Source organism: Mauremys mutica, chromosome 11 (genome assembly GCF_020497125.1).
Source record: "Mauremys mutica isolate MM-2020 ecotype Southern chromosome 11, ASM2049712v1, whole genome shotgun sequence".
Classification (NCBI taxonomy): Eukaryota; Metazoa; Chordata; order Testudines; family Geoemydidae; genus Mauremys; species Mauremys mutica.
The window spans coordinates 7,422,269-7,441,574 of NC_059082.1; the positions used below are offsets into that span (position 1 = coordinate 7,422,269).

Consider the following 19,306-nt stretch of genomic DNA (forward strand, 5'->3'; position numbering starts at 1 on the left):
CAGTATGGCTGCTGGGGTAGGAGAGGTGCACACTTTCCTTCCCGTCTCCCTCCCCTCTACCTTGGCAGTGTCAGAGCGGCACTGGGCTTTGGACCTGCAGGTTTGCTCCAAGGCACCGAATTATGTGCACCAGTGAAGCAGAAGGGGAAGTTTACTGTCTGACCTCACCTAGTAATCAGCACATACCCTGAAGCATGAGGATTGCTCATCTCTGTAATACTTTCCAGGCTAGTGTAAGTGCACTCCCTGTTCATGTGACAATCTCATTCTTATTTTAGTCTCACCAAGCTCCTAATAACCTATCACACTTACTGAGACAGGATATTTCCACGTTGCATAAAGTATTTCCCTTTATCTGTCTTAAATTTGTTCCCATTTAATTTCAGTGAGTGACCTCTGGCATTCGTGTTATGAGAGAGAATAAACAGGAGCTTCCAGTTGTCCATCTCTGCCTCCATTCTCCTTGTACAAATACTCCCTCCCCAAACACCAATCACTTTCTTGACCCTTTTCTGGAATGTTCTGCTGCATCTGTCTGGAGCTGACATGGCCCAAAGTCAATTCACTATTTAAGTCAGCTCAAAAGGTTGGTTTATACAGTGTCAGGGGTTGAGTTGGAGATGTTTAAATTCCCTCAGAACAAGAGCTGGTAGATCCTGAGTGCTGGCTGGGTCTTGCCCACATACTCAGGGTTTAACTGATCGCCATATTTGGGGTCGGGAAGGAATTTTCCTCCAGGGTAGATTGGCAGCAGCCCTGGAGGTTTTTCGCCTTCCTCTGCAGCATGGGGCACGGGTCACTTGCTGGAGGATTCTCTGCACTGTGAGGTCTTCAAACCACAATTTGAGGACTTCAATAACTCAGACATAGGTTAGGGGTTTGTTACAGGAGTGGGTGGGTGAGATTCTGTGGCCTGCATTGTGCAGGAGGTCAGACTAGATGATCATAATGGTCCCTTCTGTCCTTAAAGTCTAGAAGTCTAAAAGTCAGTATGTGGAAGTGGGGCTACTCCACTGACCCGACATGTGACTGCAGTGAAATACAAACCATGGAACATCTTTTGGTCTGCTGGCTCCTGGAGAAACCATGCACCATGGAAGATAGTGTCAGGGCTACAGACCAGGCCATATCATGTGCCCAACACTGGAAAAAAGGATGATTGTGGTGGAAGGATATGAGAAGTAGAAGAAAGCAATGTCATTCTATTTCCTTATTCTCTCTCCCGTTGCTGATACAGCCTGACGTCAGAGTTTTTTCAACAGCTGCTCTGCACTGAGTGGCCTTCTTGATTTGAGCTGGCCACAGGGATGGTTTCTCTTTTCTGGGATGTTACCACTGATAAGGACCCATTAATACATAGCAGAAGTTTGAAGGAGTGATGGGTCCTGGCCTTTGGTTTTCGCGCAGGCATCTCCCTAGACTTTGGAAATGTTAAGAACATTATGATGTATCGTGTAGGAGTACAAACCCACAGGCAGACCCAGATCCTGCTCTGGGGAGTTTATAATCAGGTGTGGTCATGCACAAGGTCCAAGAGTGAGGAGTAAGAGAATGAGAGCAGAGTTCAGGCAGAGCCGTCAAAGGTGAAGTTTGCGGATTACAGCATATTTTGATAGATTAACCCCCATCTTCTGGGAGGGTGCTGTATGAAAAACCAGCTCCTTCCATGCTGAGTTTCTCGAGGAGGCACTATTGCAGTATTTTTGATGACAGCCAACTACACAGGACAAAAGACCTTTCTTGGTACCCTTCAGAAATCTACCCCTCTTCACCAACCCCATGGTAGGTGAAAATGATTCTGTATCCAAGGCTTGTGCTGTTTCTGGTACTGTCCACTGAAGGGCTGGGAAGTGGCAGGGATGTTTTGGATGGGACTAATCATACTAGTCCCAGCTTTCTTGAAATACTGAAGCCAGATATTTGGTCCCTTCGGTGTGTGTGGAGGAAAAGAGGCTCCCTGGGGAATCTTAAATTGCAGTTGTCTAAGCCCAGTCTTGAGAAATCTCCTGGGACTTTGAGGACAAGCCAGGCCTCTTTCTCAGGCCTTACTTTGGCATGTTTGCCTCGTTTTTCTTTTTAGAAATTTACTCCTTTTGGGGGAGTGAAATTTGGGGAATGTCCCGTTTTTGGCATAAACCCTCACTAAGGGGTTGTCATGATAAAGTAGTTTAGCCTGCTAGCCAATTCAGCACCGCTGTGAGGGATTAGACATCACTGTAGTGAAACAGACGGCCGGCATCTCCTCGTGCACGTCTGGCATCACAGTGTTTATTTTATCCTTTGTAACAATGCACCCAGCGTGACCTCGAGCCCAAGAAATATGCATTGCAAAACCTACATTGAAACACCACTGAACTGAAGCAATGTTAACTCAGGAGAACTCCCCTTAACCAGAGCTGAGCTCTCCTGTTGAGAGCCGTTAAGCCCATTAAAATGGAGCCCGGCAAAGCTGAAGGACCAAAGTTCTGTCTTCACATAACCTTTTGAGGCTACGTGTATCGGAGACTGACAGGAAAGGAAGCTGCAGCTTCCAGTGTAGATTATCGGTCAGTGAGTTGGGACAGTTGTGTTGCTGAGTCACTCTGTGACCCAGAGCAAATTTAGTCGTCGCTCTGTGCCTTGGCTTCCCATCTGTCCATTCAGGATAACGGCTCCCTAGCTTTGTAAATCTCGTTGCAATTTTGGGGTGAAAGTGATGCATAATTGCAAAGTATCGTTACTAAAACAAGGACTTTTGCAGAAAGGACTCTGAATGGCCCCCAGCCAAGGTTAATTTCCTGTTTGGGGCAGTTAGTCTGCAGAGGGCTTAATTGAAGTGTATGTGAAATCTTTCAGTGTAAATACACCTCTACCTCGATATAACGCTGTCCTTGGGAGCCAAAAAATCTTACTGCATTATAGGTGAAACCGCATTCTATCGAACTTGCTTTGATCCACCAGAGCGTGCAGTCCCCTGCCCCCCGGAGTACTGCTTTACCCAGGGCCGGCTCCAGACCCCAGCGCGCTAAGTGCGTGGGGTGGCATTTTGCCGGCAGGGCGACAGGCGGCTCCGGCAGACCTTCCGCAGTCATGCCTGCGGGAGGTCCACGGGAGTCGCGGGACCGGCAGCGCGCCCCCTGCAGCATGCCGCCCTGCTTGGGGTGGCCAAATTCCTAGAGCCTACCCTGGCTTTACCACGTTATATCCGAATTCGTGTTATGTCGGGTCGTGCTCTATCGAGGTAGAGGGGAACATAGAATTGGGGAAACAGGCTGTCCCTAGACGCTCTTTTTCCATATGGAAGATGTGTGATAGAGCAGACTCCCGCAGCTGATCGGGATCCCTGCAGCTCCCCCACACACATGCGTGCTGCCAATGGTCAGGAAATGTTTTCATCAAGCATTTTCTAAATAACGGCGCTTGCTGCTTTCAGTTACATCAGAAGCCTTCAGCTCCCTGGAGGAGACACAATTAGACTCTTACAGAAGTTTCTGGTCCAGATTTGAGCCACGTTACCCCTTTCTGCAGAGGCCCCCCTCGGAGAGCGGGGAGATCTGAGATCCCCCTCTCAGAGGTCCCTGCCGATGGTCCCTTCAGGGGGATGGGAAACAAATTGAGGCTGGAAATAACAGGGAGGAGAATTACTGCGGTGCGGGGTGGCCGCTTCATCGCTAACTCAAGTCTGGATGCCTTTCTAAAGGAGACGCTGGAGCTCAACCAGAAGTTATGGGCTTGTTGCAGAAATCGCTGGGTGGGATTCTCTGGCCTGTCATTCAGGGGGTCAGGCTAGATTACTGCAATGGCCTTAAAATGTAGGAATCAATGACTTGGGGGGAGAGGCAGGGGGCGATGGGGTCTCCCAACCCTGCAGATCTGGTGTATTCGTGAAGGCACCCACCAAACCTGCCTCTTGTTGGTTCCTTTGCTTTCCCAGGCATCACTGTTCCTGCAAAAGCTGTGCTGCCATTGACCCTATTGCTGTCTGACCTTCCTCCTCAATTTCTATTGGGAGGTCCAGTGCACAGTGGCAGGGGCAGGGGACGAAGGGGAGCATGGCCAGTCTCATGCCCCCTACCCTCAAAGCTGCAGGCTGGCCAGCAGGAGAGAGAGGTTTCCCAGGGGCCAGGACTCCGTCCCTCTCTTGCTTCTAGCTGAGCAGGATGAAAACTCTCCCGAGACCCCTCGGGGACCATTCAGGCCGTTATCATGTATTCACAACCAATTCCAAGTTCCACAAAGCACCTGAGAGCAGGAAACATTTTTTCCCTACATGCAGGAACTCTAATTGCCAAGCCTGTCTTTTCAAATTACTGAAGAAAGCCCTTAATTTGCTGGCTAGCTGTAACCTTTAGCCCAAGCACGCTGCTGCAGCTGAGTTATAAATCTTTAGAACTGAATTTTAATGGAAATATTAATACAGCCATTATCTCTTATGGATGGGCCAGTGCCAGTGTAATTCGGCTGCTTGTTGCTTGCTCTCTCAGCCACACCTTATTAATTTCTGAGCTAACGGGAAAATCTTTATCCTGCGCCCTAATTGGTCTCTTTAAAACGGGAAGGCAGGCGTGCTGGTGTCAAAACCACATCAAACGGGGTCACGAGACCAGGTATCCAGCACAACCTACTTCAAACTGATAATCTACTGAGGGCTTGTCTACACGGTGCATTAGTCCACACCGGAGAGATGTAAATTCTAGTCTGCGTTAGTGTGTCATGCACTAATGGCCTGTGTGGGCCCTGCTGGCAGACACTTAATGTTCCCTAGTGCATGTTAACGCAGGCCCATTTTGGCTCAGTTAGGGTCTTGGCCAACACCCATTGAAGTCAATGGAAAGACTTTCATTGATTTCAGTGGGGGTTGGATCCAATTCTTATTGCACTATGAAACCCATGTAATAGTTGCCAGCATGCCGTTGGTTTAGCAGTGGTTTCATACGGAGATTGTGGGTATTTTAAGCCTGCTTGCAGAAGTCTTGGCAGTTAGGTGTTTCAGAGCTAATGAGGGGAGCATTTCTTGGCTTCCAATTCAGTAGGGTTACAGGCTTAGGCTTTATCTCAATAATGGCTAGAAAAGACAGCAGGAATAGTCGTTCTGTTATCTCCTCTCTCTCCTCTCAGTGAATGCTCGGGAGAAAAGGGGAGTCTTCCATTATTCCTCAGGCAGAAGGAAAATTAATTGTATGCCTGTTGCTGACTTAATATAACCCCATTGGGCTTTAAGGGCTATTATATGCCCTGTGCGGCCCAGTTAGAGTCATTATTGCACGGAGCTTAAGTCAGGACAGAATTTGGTCCTATGTACAGAAGACTAAGGATCTGACTGTACCATCTCTTCTCAGCATATTCTGATGTGCAGTGTGAAACAGATGTGAGGCATAGAACTCTGCGAATAATGAATTCTTTTGGTTTGCTGGTAATTCTGAATAATTGGAGGAAAATTATTTTGGGTTGAACCCAAATTGAAATATTTTGCGAATTGAAAAGTTAAAAATAAAAAATGGTGTATGTCAAAATGCAATTTTTTTTTCAATTTGAGGGATTTTTCTGTGTGTTTTTTAAATGTTTTAAAATTTGGAGGAAGTGTCTAAGCAGAAAAGAAATTTTGAATAAAAAAATTGAAATGTTTTCATTTAAAAATGTGGAAACAACATTTTTGACTTGCTTTGATTTTTTTTTTAAGCATAAACAATTTGGTGAAACCAACACAAATTCACAAAACATTTTGGGGTTGCCGACTGCATTTTTCATCCAAAAAGTTTCACGCAGCTCTAGTTAAGAGGCCCATGCTTTCAAAATCATCATTAACACTTGAACTTATGGCGTTCTAGCTTTGACATTGTAATTCATAAAGGACTCGAGGAAAAATGTCAGTTCCTGACATCCTTATCAACTACAAAACCGGTGATAAATCTCTTTGTGTACCTTTCACAACTGGTGACTGATTTCTAGATCATCTGAGAAAATCTTAGACTATACCCTTAGATGTCCAGCTTTTTTCTGTTTGTAGGTTGATGGATCTTAACTTTTAATAGACAATCACCTCATATTGCCTTTTTGCTAAATCCAGCTTTAAAGAGTGTCAGGTTACAAAATGTTGCACTGCCAAACATACAAAGCACATCTATTTCTTCATGGAAGTCCTGCCACGGCCTGTGGACATAAAGCCAGCACATTTGAGCTGACTGCGTTGTACACTCCGCCAAAAACCTGAATTAGGAGGTCAAGTTTTAATAGATCCAGAAAACCCTAGAGAGACTTTAAATCCGTGCTAGAAAGTGGCCTGTTGAGGTACCAGTAGTGGTTAACCAAAGGTTCAATAGACTTCATATTTAGGTAGAATTATCTGTTGGTAGAGAACAGCAGAGCGATTTGGCTATCAAGCTGTATTTTTCCCTGCTGACCTCCAGACAACTCTGTTAATCTTTCCTATGGAAGTAACCTCCTTTTGTGGCTGTGAGGCAGGCAAGATAATGAAAACCTAACCACAGCAGGAAAGCACCCAATTTACCCTTTGTAGCCAGAGGCAGGGTCAACAAAGAGATTATCAGCCCAGCAGTAGAGCAAGACAGGTAATAAACCATCCCTCTGCCTTGAAGTCTCAGAACAAAACACACCCTTGGAGTGGATTCTGCTAGAGGAAGCCTGCTGTCTTGTGAGTGGGAGGGAGAATCAGAACAGGATTTCTCTGCAATATGTAGGCAGAGACCTGCCTGGGTTCATTCCAAAATATCCCCCTGACACATGCCAACTCTCTTCCCTGATAAGGGGAGAGCCCAAGATAGTTGGGTACCATCCCCATGACTGTTCCTCCAGCCCTTTCATTACTGTTTCAGGATTGACCGTCAAGCTAAGTGGGCTTAATACCATCTTCCCCTAAGCGTTTAAGTTGTGGAAAGTGGGATGGAGAAGCCAAGTATCCATTTCAGAAGAAGACCCAGCTTATTTTAAATGGTATTAAAGTCTACGTCAATGTGTGTCAGTGTATGCTAATCAACCAACATTATGGATTTCCAGTAGTAGTGTTAGGAACTGCTCTAGCTGTTCTGCCCACGTCCATAGCTTCACCGACATCCTCTTTATCCTCCAGCAGAGAGCCCTTAACTATTGATGGGCCACTACTGAAAGGCTGCCCTGCCCTGCAGCTATTGCCAAAAATACACATGGCTCATTCATTAGCATGACCTACCTGACATCCCGAAAAGGACAAGCCATGGGCTTGCATACCCCAGCGTAGTGGGCCCGCGAAGCCTCCCCACTGATGGAGGTGGTAACATGAGAGACATCCAGATCTGCTAACACGCTTCCCAGCCGACGTCAATGTTTGAGCTGGGATGTGCTCAGCAATGGTGCTGAACCGGCTCTGTCACCTTTGTATTGCACCTCACACCTCTGAGCCTTGGAAATTGTTCTTCTGATGGGCAGGGGTAGCAGTGGGGGGAGATTGTTGCTCTCACTCTTTTTTTCACTAGCCTAATGCCATTGACGTCATCCCTCATTAGCACTGGGGCAAATGAGAGCCGACTGTGATCTAGATCTGGCAGTACTGTCTAAACATGACCTAAAGAAAGCTTAGACAAAGATCCTCCTCTATCATGTCACCCCTCTGCTCTTAAGCCAGAGCCTAGTGGATTTTCACCATTGGCTGAGGAAGAAGTCCCCTCCTATTAGAGTTTTGAGTAGTCTGATGGAGCCCTCGCTACTGAATTTCTTCCTCTCCTTTCATCACAACTTCCTTCGGCTCGGGAGAGGCCTTGGTCTCAGTGAGCCCGTATCTCTTTGGGGACTCCAATCCCATTTTCTCACCCAGCAGAATTAAAATCTGGACTGAATTCAGACTCTTCGGCTCTGCACCTGCAGCAGCTAAGCGAGCTAACTGCGACTGCTTTGCTCAGTGTAGGCTATAAGCTAAAGTTAAAGGAAAGGTGGCTCTGTTAGCCTGCAAGATACATGTCAGGCACCTTTCCTCCCTTTCAGTTTTGTCCACCAGAAGTAATGAACTGAAGGGAATGGAGCCACCCAGATTCTTCATGAGTTCTTCTTTCAGTTCATCCTGCAGACCACTGGAGTTGCATGTGTACCATGCAGGGGAGTCACAGCAGGTCTTTCCTCTGCTCTGATATGGGAAGGAAGTAGCGGCAGCTGGCCTACAGCTTTCAGCCCCATTGCTGGAGATGCCAGTTGCCCGAAAGCACCCCTGTGGAGGGCGTCTGCCTGGACCTCATTTTTCAGCCTGGCTGAGGGAGGAGATCCTCAGAACTCCAATACGTTTGCTCTTTGATCATTTTGCAGAAGTCCATAAAGCCCCTTCATCCAAGGCATTTCTGCTTTGCCACCCGTTTGGATAGTTATTGCCTTTAAGAATGCTAGTCACTCTAAAAACAGTGTGTGTAAATATTCACTGAGTACAGTAGGGTTCTTTTTTTAGAATGGTTCATTTTTTAAAGGATTGTTAGACCATGGGGGGAAGCGGGAGGGGCAGGGATCCAGGATGGTTGTGGGTTCAGCCCAAACCCAGAGGTGTTTGAGGTTTATTCTTGGGGATGGTGTGTTTCCTTATAGATGTTGTTTTTGTTTGAATGTTTAGGGTCGTAAGGGTTTGGGCTCCATTTTTGTCTGGGCCTCAGGAAATGGTGGCAGAGAAGGCGATCACTGCTCTTGTGATGGCTACACCAACAGCATCTACACCATCTCCATCAGCAGCAGCACGGACAGTGGGCTCAAGCCATGGTATCTAGAGGAATGTGCGTCTACTCTCGCCACAACCTACAGCAGCGGGGCATTTTATGAACAAAAAATTGTAAGTTGTATACCCAGCTCCAAGATGGTTAATTGAATTCTACCTACCTGCCATTTCCCCTGTTGTTTAGATTGACTAAATTGCGGAAGGGGCAAAATTATTGTTAAGTTATTCACACTTCTCCTCCTAAAAACACTGTTATGTGGTGCTGTTGCTGTGTTTCACCCCAGAGGTGACTGCATTTCAGTGGTGGATGAAATGATTCTAGTTTACAAAGCACTGTGGGATCCTGCGAGATGAAAGGTGTTCTGTTCAAGTAAGTTACTCTTTGAAGTAAGCACTGTAGAAGTCCTTACTTCAGTAGACTTTCTCTTTGGGATTTACATTCAATTTTGGTTTAGATTTTTTTTATATTTTGTACCTGATCCTGCAAACTTTCAGGCCTATACTTATCTCTGGAGTCAGTGGGGCTCCTTGTGCACTTAAAGTTGAGCATGTGCATGTTTGCAGGGTCAGGGCCTTAATTTGTAATTCCCTCAACCCAGCCCCAGCCTGCTTTGCCTCCCTGGCTTGGAGGGAGGGGGAACCGCCCCCCAGCACTCGCCGGCAGCGCAGCTGGGAGCCAGGGGAGCGGAGCAGGCTGGGGCTGGGTGAGTGCAGGGTCGGGCCTGGCTGCAGTCTTCAGGGGAGTGGGGGCAGAGCAGGGGCGGGAAGAGGCGGGGTTGGGGTGCAGCAGGGGCGGGGGCCATGGGGAAGAGCCGGGGAGCCCCCTCTGCGGCAGTGCCCCGCCCCCCATTCCGCAGCTCCTAGCCTTGCAGCGCCTCCTCCGCCCCCCGACACAGCAGCTCCCCCTCCGCCCGGGCAGTGCCCCCTGCAGCAGCTCCCCGCCCCAGCTCACCTCCACTCTGCCTTCTTCCCTGAGCACACCGTCGCCACTCCACTTCTCCCGCCTCCCAGACTTGCGGCGCCAATCAGCTGTTTGGTGCGACAAGCCTGGGAGGAAAGGAGAATTAGAGTGGGGGCGGCGTGCTCAGGGGAGAAGGTGGAGTGGAGGTGAGCTGGGGTGGGGAGCAGTTCCCTGCACCCCCACCCCCATTACTTGGTGCGGGCAGCCCTTCAAGCTCCCCCCTGTCCCAGCTCACCTCCACTCCACTGCCTCCTCTGAGCGCGCTTTTTGGCACCCTCAACCACTTGGCACCCTAGGCAGCTGCCTAGTTCGCCTAGTGGCTGCACCGGCCCTGAGTGTAGATGCGATAAATCGATCCCCGATCGCTCTGCCATCGACTCCGGAACTCCACCACTGCCAAGAGGTGGAAGCGGAGTCGACGGGGGAGCCGTGGCAGTCGACCCCACACCGTGAGGGCACCAGCTAAGTCGATCTAAGATACATCGACTTCCGCTACTCTATTCTTGTAGCTGAAGTTGCGTATCTTAGATCGATCCCCCCACTAGTGTAGACCAGGGCTTAGTCTCTCTGGGCCCCGCTTCCCTCTCTGTAAAGAGGGAATAACAGCACTGCCCTTCCTCAAAGGCGTGTTGTGAGGATAAATACATTAAAGATTGTGAGGTGCTCAGGTACTACAGGAATAAGGGGCAGATCTGTATCACAACAGAGCCCTAGAAGTTTAAAGAAATGCATATGCACATATTTGTCAGCGGGCATAAACACTTTAGAGCTGTTTTATTTCCTTCCTTACCCCACAGGAAAAACGTGGATAGAATTCCTTCCCCTTAGCTACTACGTGTAATTATGATACAAGGAAACAGGGTGTGCTGTCATGTCTGGGCTCCATTAGCAGGCATTTAATGCTGACTTAAAACAAAAAGTGTTCATGGGTCTGGAGTGAAGGGAAGATCATTTTCAATCTTAAAAGTGATTTTTAAAGCCTTGCTAAAGTATGTGCTGTAAACACTGTGAAATTAAAACGGCCGTGCTATTTAAACAGAAAGCCCTCTAGTATTTTGATAGAAGTAGAAGTCGCAAATCCACATCTCTTGATTTGCATTATTTTCTGCTAGGAAATGGGTCTGTATAAATTATGCGTGAACTTATTGTGATAGGAGCAGAATTTACGCAGTGCACTGTGCAGAACCAACAGGGAAAGTCAGGCAGAAGGGTTCAGTAGCACAGCTTTGGCATCCACCTTTACTTGTTTATTCAGGTGATCAGTTAATATATTTGTTCCTCTTCTGTTAGATCGTGCTCTGCTAGGACATGCTTTTGAGTTCTTGAATTGTGTACTTTGAGAAGCAGGATAGTAACACTGGCATATTAACATGTTGTAATTCAAAAGAGCAACTGGCTGAACCAGTGCATGTTGGAACATGATTTACAATGCAGTGTACAAGCCTTGTGTTCAGTGAAGTTGCTTAGGCTCTGCAAGTATTGACTTGTATTTTTTCCTGATTAGTCACACTAATGTGTGAAAAAGGGCTCTTAGCTCTGATGAATACTTTTGGCAACAATCCCATTGAATAAAAACCTACCAGGTCCTTCTTCCTGTTCAATTTCTTCCCTTGATAACAACACAATAAAGAATGTTTCCTTAGAGAAATAGTGGAAAACCATCACTGAGTTTCAATGAACCGTTCTGTGAAAAGCTTGGGTATTTTTTCACAGCCTTTCAAGTTTGCCCATCAAAAAAACATATGTAGTCTCTTAATAGCAAGGCTATAATACTTTCTGTGCATAACCCCAAACTCAGGCAATTCCAGTATATTACCTGTCATCACCTCTTATCGCTAGAGCTAGTCTGGAATCTTCCATCAAAATGATTTTTCGATGGACATTGCAGTTTCTGCAAAATAAAAATTTTCTGTGGGGCAAATTTTCAATTTGGTCCATTTTTTTTTTATTTTTATTTTTCCATTAGGAAAACCAAAACAAAATAGTTGTTGAACTGTTTCACATTAAGCTGCATAGTCTTATGGTGCTGGGTTGCATTATGGGAGTTGTAGTTTGGGTGCCTGATGCTTCCATTCTCTCCTATGGGCCAGGCTCCCAAACTGGACTACATCTCCCATGCAATGCAGTCTCCCTTCTGATTGAGCTGCCTGATGCATCATGGGTGTAGTCTGACGGGGGAGCCCGCAGGAGAAAAAGGCATCATGTCCGTGAACTAAAACTACCATGAGGCAATGCAGCACCAAAGGGAGATGCAGTTTCTCGCTTCTCGGCTCTTTGAGCTCAGATCAACTGATCTGACTTTAAATGTTTCGTTTCAGATCAGTCCAACAAACTGAAATGAAACTTTTCAATTTGGGAATATTGAAGTGTTTCATTTGGATGGGAAAATGCCAAAATAAAATGTTTTGCAGTTTCTAAATAGAAATTTTTCAGAACTTTTTATTCCATGAACATTTTCAGTATTTCAAATTTTTCCTCCAGATTTGGGATGAAAACAAATGTAGATGTATCAGGATTTCCAGTTTTTGACCTGCTCTACTTATCACCCTAGCCAAGCTAATGAGCTAGTGAATTGGGTTGAGGGTTTGAAGACCACGAGTACAAACTATCCTTAAGTGTTCAGAAGAAGTGGTTCCACCAGGAGCGGTGCCAGAGTTTCTGGCACCCTAGGCAGAATTCAGGGGGTGGCACTTTGTGCGCTCCCCCGGGGCGCGCGGGAGCTTCCGGTTCCGCTCCCATCGCGCCGCCGAAGAAGGATCCTCTGCTGAAATGCCGCAGACGACAGCGGCAGTCATTGAGCTGCTCAATTGCCTGCCGCTGTTTTCCGCGGCACGTCGGCAGAAGATCCTTTTTCGGCGGCGCAACGGGAGCGGAACCGGAAGTTCCCGGGCGCCCCGTGGGGAGCGCACGAAATGCCACCCCCCGAATCCTGGCACCCTAGGCAACCGCCTAGGGTCGCCTAATGGAAGCACAGGCCCTGGGTTCCACTGAAAGGCATGCTAGATGCAGAATATCAAAAAAGTGTTATACAGAGTTCTAGCCACACCCTCCCATTAACCTTAATGATACTCATGCAGCAAAAAACCACAGCAACAGTTTGCAAACATGATTACTATAGAGAGCAATCACTTTGGAAATTTGACATACATGTCTTCTGAAGAATAGATTGATATCAAGGTTTGCCATCTTTCATACTTCTGGTATTTCAGCATGCGTTACAAAGCAGGGAGTTAGATAATGCAGCAAGTTTTACTTTCTACTGTCAAACAGGTTGAGACACTGGTATTGCTTTATGAAAAGAGGGATTGTTGGCCAGGACACCAGAGGTATTTTTTGCTTTAACTTTCACCTGGGCAGTCACATCATTGATGAGACAGGTCCCTAAAATCATGGGATTTTTAACAGTGTGGGAACAGGTCTTGATGTATCTTCTCATCTGAAGAACAGCCCATCTAACAATGCAGCACTCTCCGAGGGATGTATTAGACTGTTAGCTCAAGCCCTGCTGCGGGACTTGAATCTTCTGGCCTAAAAGTAAAGGTGCTGCTGACTGAATGAATGCGAGTATCCGCTTCTTTATGGGCCAGATAGTTCAGACAGTATGTTTGCAAGTGATGGTGGTGACTCTCAGTATCCTCTCAGCTGGTGATAGCACAGCATGCAGATTTGCCTGCCCTGTAGCTCTGGCCAGCAGTCAGTGAGATATTGTTCCCCTGGAGCCCAGTGATGACTGAAAGGGAAAAGCTTGGGTTTATTATTGCAGTAACGCTGATGACAATGTCCCTCCGCACGACATGTCACCAGGCAGCGCGGATGCTCATTTTCCATAGGCAGCTTTTTTCCAAATTCACAATCCTTGACAAAACAGTTTCCCCCCAGCCCCAAATTACATTGTCATTGTTCTGCAAAGTAGCTAAAGTAAAACTTAAGCTGGGAATGTCTAAAACTCATTTGTTTATCATATGTCCATTTTCACTGTACAGGTGTCTGGGGCCCTGTGCACATCTTAAATGCTCTGTGCATATTGATATCAATGAGACTTGTGCACATGCTTAAAGTCTATGTGCTGTCCCGAATTGGGGCTCTTTCCTGAAGTGGGGCCTTCATTTTGTCAGGTTTTCCAGGAAGCATTTTTCATGCTTTCTCTCATCCTCCCTCACTCTCCCAGGAGAAGCTCCCTGTTTGCAGCCCCAGACAGATCTCACGGTGCTCCTTCAAACCCTCCTTTGTCGTGATGCCTACAAAAAACCAAGCAGTTAGTGTGCTGTGGCTGCTGCTTATTATACTGTTTGTTATCACCTCATTGTTCGACTCATAAGACTGGAAGGAACCTCAAGAGGTCACCTAGGCCTGGCCTACACTGCGGTGGGGGGCGTCGATGTAAGATACGCAACTTCAGCTATGGGAATAGCGTAGCTGAAGTTGACATATCTTATTTCGACTTACCTCCTGTCCTCACGGAGAGGGATCGACGGCCACAGCTCCCCCCGTTGACTCTGCTACCGCTGCTCACCCTGGTGGAGTTCCAGAGTCGATGGAAGCGCGTTCGGGGATCGCTATAGCGTGTCTAGATGAGACGTGATCTATCGATCCCCGATAGATCAATCGCTACCCGCCGATTCGGCGGGTAGTCTGGACGTACCCCTAGTCCAGTCCCCTGCACTCATGGCAGGACTAAGTCAGTTAGTTTGTGCTTCCACCTGTTGTCTCTCAACTTCTTAGACTGTTAGCTCTTCAGGGCAGTGACCATCTTTTTATTATGAGTTTGTACAGCACCATGCACAACAGGGACCCGATCCCTGATTATTGCTCCTTACAATGGATCCTGTTCCCACCAAACATGTACTTTCTCTCTGTGGCTCATCAAGATCGTGACTTTTCAGGCAGTGTCTGTTCAGATGCATCTTAAACAAACTCTGATCCTTAAGCTCTAATCGGTGCATGCAGCTTTCTGTCTATGACAGGGACCTTGGACTGTTTTGTGATCGTACCATATAGAAATCTGCTCATAGCACAATAATTAGCTGCAATAATTTTGTCATTAGGTTACCACAGATTTAAGACACGGTTGCACAGAAGGCCATACTGGAACCTCCGTTTCTGCACCCATCGTCACAGGCATCATCGCTTTGGCTTTAGAAGCAAAGTAAGTTAACTCCTACCTTCCTTGTTGGCCACTTTCTGTATTGAATGTTTATGTAACCAGAGCCAGAGAAGAGATGAGAGAGGCTTTTTACTAGAGCTGACTGAAATGGGAAAATGATTTAATGCTAAATGGCAAAATTGTTTCCATTTTGCTAGGTTTTATGTGGGTCCATTTTCTATTTAATATTTTTAAACAACATTTTTACTAAACTAGTTCTTAGCACATTTATTTTACTGAACCCCTGGCTTTCTGTAAGACAACACAGTTTTCAGTGAATGAAAATTTTTGATAACTATCTCAAAAATGGTTTCCATAAAAATTGTGGTTAAAAATGTTGCAGAAAGTTCCATGTGAAAAGGAACATTTCTGTAATGTTGTCAGTTTTTCACAAAACATTTCATTTGGGGGGATGGGGGGAAAAGGTAACTTTTCAACCAAAAAAAAAGTCTTTTAGCGCAAAACATTTTGACTGACTCTACATTTTTACAGGTTTCAGAGTGGTAGCCGTGTTAGTCTGTATCAGCAAAAACAACGAGGAGTCCTTGTGGCACCTTAGAGACTAACAAATGTATTTGGGCATAAGCTTTCATGGGCTAGAACCCACTTCATCAGATGCATGGAGTGGAAAATACAGTAGCAGGTATATATACACAGTACCTGAAAAGATGGGAGTTGCCTTACCAAGTGGGGGGTCAGTGCTAACGAGACAATTCAATTAAAGTGGAAGTGGGCTGTTCTCCACAGTGGAATACCAAAGGAGGAAAAATCACTTTTGAAAAATCTACATTTTTAAAGAGCTATGGTTGGAAAACTGAAATCTCTCCCCACCCTCATCCCCTCCTTTCCATTTTAATCTCTTTCACTCTCCTCCCTACCCCCTCTTGCTCTGTACAGATAAACTTCATGATGTAAGCTGAAGATCATAAAACCTAGGTTGTAGCAGACTGGGGCGGGGGGGGGGGGGGTCTCATCCTGCATTTTTGATGTGTTTGGTACAACTTACTATTTTTAGGGAAAAAACAACAACCCAGGCTGCTGGCATCCATGCTGTGATTCCAGCTCCCGCAGCCATTAATGTATTGTGGACAGCTGAGAGTCCACAGTCCTAGAGACAAATAATTTCTTATGTTGAGTGTGCCCTGCCACCAACCTCCCTTTTTCGAGCAGGGGGCTGTTGAATCCAACAGTTTCTACTGTATCACATGAGCAGAGAGGAGGGTCTGTGAAATAGCTAGGACCCCGACAGTGAAGGGTGGGTAGATCCAAATAAAGACCTTAAAGTTCAGCAGTATCCAGTGCAGATCAGAGTAATGTGCTCCCAGTGGAAAGGACCATCTAGCAACTGGGATAGCCTCATTCTGCACTAGCTACACTTTAAGGATGGATGTGAGGCGCATTCCTTGGAAAGTGGCATTTCACTCTTCATGCAGCTGCTACATACAGGTGTATCGCCAGACCAGTTCTCTGAGTCTGTGCAGTTAAAGGGTCTGCTCCTGCTCCCATTGATGCCTGGGGCAAAGCTCCGATTGAATTCAGTGTTTCGGGAACAAGCCCAAACAGAATACACTCATAACTCAGTGTAACACCGACAGACCCCGGGCGTCAGGATTGAACTTGGGACCTTTTGGAGCTTAGTGCATGAGCCTCTACTGCATGAGCTAAAAGCCACATGGCTGTTAGCTAAGGCTGTTGTAGGCTCATTAATCTCTAGGTGGTCTCAGTGCCACTAGATGGGACAGAGCGCCACACCCAGGAGGTATGTGGGTTACACCAGCATTTTAAAAGGTGTCACTCTCCCTCTAAATGCAGCCTTGGCATCTACACATGTCTCAGGTGATTGTTTTGTCTTTCCTATAACAAGCATTTTTGATGTGTTTGGTACAACTTACTATTTTTAGGGAAAAAACAACAACCCAGGCTGCTGGCATCCATGCCGTGATTCCAGCTCCCGCAGCCATTAATGTATTGTGGACAGCTGAGAGTCCACAGTCCTAGAGACAAATAATTTCTTATGTTGATGTGATGCAGTTCATTGAAGACACTAAGAAACGTTGGCGTAGCTGACAACCTTGGTCCTCATTCCCCTGTCCCCTCGCTTTACGATATTTTGGCTCCATTTTAAATTGAGGAACCCATGTCAGATGAACCCATTTCAGGAGATGCCATTTTCATTACAAATAAATGAAGAGAGTTCAATGTAATTTTTGAGTGGCTTTGCTGATGAATAAAATGCAGCATTAAGTTCCAGAGGATAGCACATAAGAGATGCAAGCACTCAGACGGTCCATCATTACAAGAAGAAATAAATTGAATTTCTTTTGTTAAATGCTGTGGATAGAATTATAAATCAAAGCTCAAGATGCTTAAGTAGCATCTGAAAGAAAAAAGCATGAAAAGTGTTCACAAAATATCTCTGAGCAGTGATTCTGCTAAAGAGTTAGACAATGAGTGAAATTCACCCCAATTCGCAGGGTCAGCTCAATGCCTAAATACTATCTAAGTCTCACTTATGGCCTGCTTTGATTGTTACCCTGAATGAGAAGCTCGGTTTATTTCCCAAGGGCACGTTATTTACAGGAATGTAGGGTTTGCCATAGCAACTCAGACTATTGGCCCATCTGGTCAAGTAAACTGCTTTGAGCAGTGGCCAATGCCCGTCATTTTGGAGGAAGATGGGGGAACCACACCCAAAATGTACACTGTTCTGCACTGTGGAATTCCTTCCTGACCTCCATGTGGCAATGTTCTGAAGCATGAGATTGCAATACATTTAGCCTGGAATGAATCACTGCACATGTTGCTGCCCATCAGATTACCCATTCCATCCAGCTCCAGTATTTAGCTCTGCTTATCCTGATCCCATTGCAGCTTTGCTAGAACTTGGATAACTTTCAATAACCATTGCAGTCGCGGGGGGATCAGGGGGAGAAACAAATGTTTCTTTAAATCTCTACACATAATGTTAACACTTAAATAACTGATTTGCACTGTATTTTAATTGAACGTGGAGGAAACCCCTCTTACACTTATCACTGAATGACGCTATCTTTTCCTTCACCAGGAGAGGGGAGATGTAGCTGCTGCATTCTCTTCTATGCAGCCATGGGTTTGCACTACGGAACAGTCAAATCCGAATGTAGCTGACAATGTTCAGCTGATTGAAAGTTACTACACTGGCACACCAAAGGCTTCCCTGTAATTTTTGTTTCTTTACATCGTTATTATTTTAGCCCCTCACTGACCTGGAGAGATGTTCAGCATCTGATTGTTAAAACATCCAGGCCCCTACATCTGAAAGCAAATGACTGGAAAACAAATGGAGCAGGACGCAAAGGTGAGCCAGACGGAGTGTGTGGACTGGATTGAGCATCATTTGCAGCAAATGATGCTCCCAGGGGACTTCTGCCCCACTGCATAAAGCAGAATTTGCACAGATTTAATGTTCTGTGCAGAATTTCCTTTTTCCCCGCAGAATTGGTGCTGCAGAGCTGTTGTCTGCCACTAGTGGCCATTGGATCCAGCAGAGCCCAGCTCCCCATCTTGCAAGTAAAAGACACACTGCCTGGGGTGGGGGAAGGGGGAGAGAGCTGGACGGTTCCCAGCAGCTCCAGTTCCTGGCACACCCTGAAGGAAGCTGTGAAATCACGCAGCTGGGCTTGGGGGAGAGGGGTTGCTGGTGTCTGGGCTGGTGGGTGCCCCATGGCTGGGCTCTGGGGACAGAGGGTGTGGCTGTCTGGCCCCCTGGTTGGGCTCTGGGAAGGAGAAGACAGAGAAACAGGAACTGAGTTGTCGTAGGGGTTTCTTTAACTCTCTACACCTAGGGGAATCTTTTCTTGTTGTCTGTATTGTTACAGACATAGTTGCTGACAGGTATCTAGAAATAAATTACCAAAATAATTGAAACTGGTGTGATTTATATAGCGTTATTTTGACAAATAACATTTGCAGAATTTTAAAATATTGTGTGCAGAATTTTGAAATTTTTGGCACAGAATTCCCCCCAGGAGTAAAATGGATATAGAGAAAGCAGTGCAGAATCTGTGTGTGGAGAATAAGGTGACTGGCTGTGTCATTTATGTCACTGTCAGTGCACTCGCAGTAGAAGTCCTTTGGGAGAGTCTATAACCTAGTGTTTACACTTTACCCTTTGTGGGGCACGGCTTTATCAAATGGAAAATCAGTTTGGGTATGTGTGTGACACACACTAACAAGAACATAGTGACCTCAGAAACACTGTATATATGTATAGTACACACGGAGAGGAGTTGCAGTTCTCCTCTGCCCTCAAAATGTCGGTGTCATTCCAGTTAATGCTAGTGGGAGTCTAAAGCACATGCGGAAAGGATTTGGGGCTGTTTCTAAAACAGACACGTCAACTAATGATGGAAAATGGATCGAGCACATTTACACTCCTGTGAGTTTCATTACTCACTCAGGATAATGGCTGTAGCATAATCCTGGCTTCGTAACACCGGCATGGTGTGATTAACTGTAGCCACCTCTAAGAGGGAGGATTAGAGTTGAATCCAATCTACAT

At 46.2% G+C, this 19,306-nt stretch overlaps 1 protein-coding gene across 6 annotated transcripts in view; it reads left to right on the plus strand.

The window, feature by feature from the left end:
* Positions 1-19,306, plus strand: part of PCSK6 (proprotein convertase subtilisin/kexin type 6) — a 267,354-nt gene that overhangs the window by 211,181 nt on the left and 36,867 nt on the right. For all 6 annotated transcript variants that reach the window (XM_044980726.1, XM_044980728.1, XM_044980727.1 and 3 more), the window contains 3 exons: positions 8,564-8,776; positions 14,669-14,769; positions 18,000-18,103. In XM_044980726.1, the coding sequence (XP_044836661.1) occupies positions 8,564-8,776; positions 14,669-14,769; positions 18,000-18,103 (418 nt within the window). The remainder of the gene's footprint in view (positions 1-8,563; positions 8,777-14,668; positions 14,770-17,999; positions 18,104-19,306) is intronic.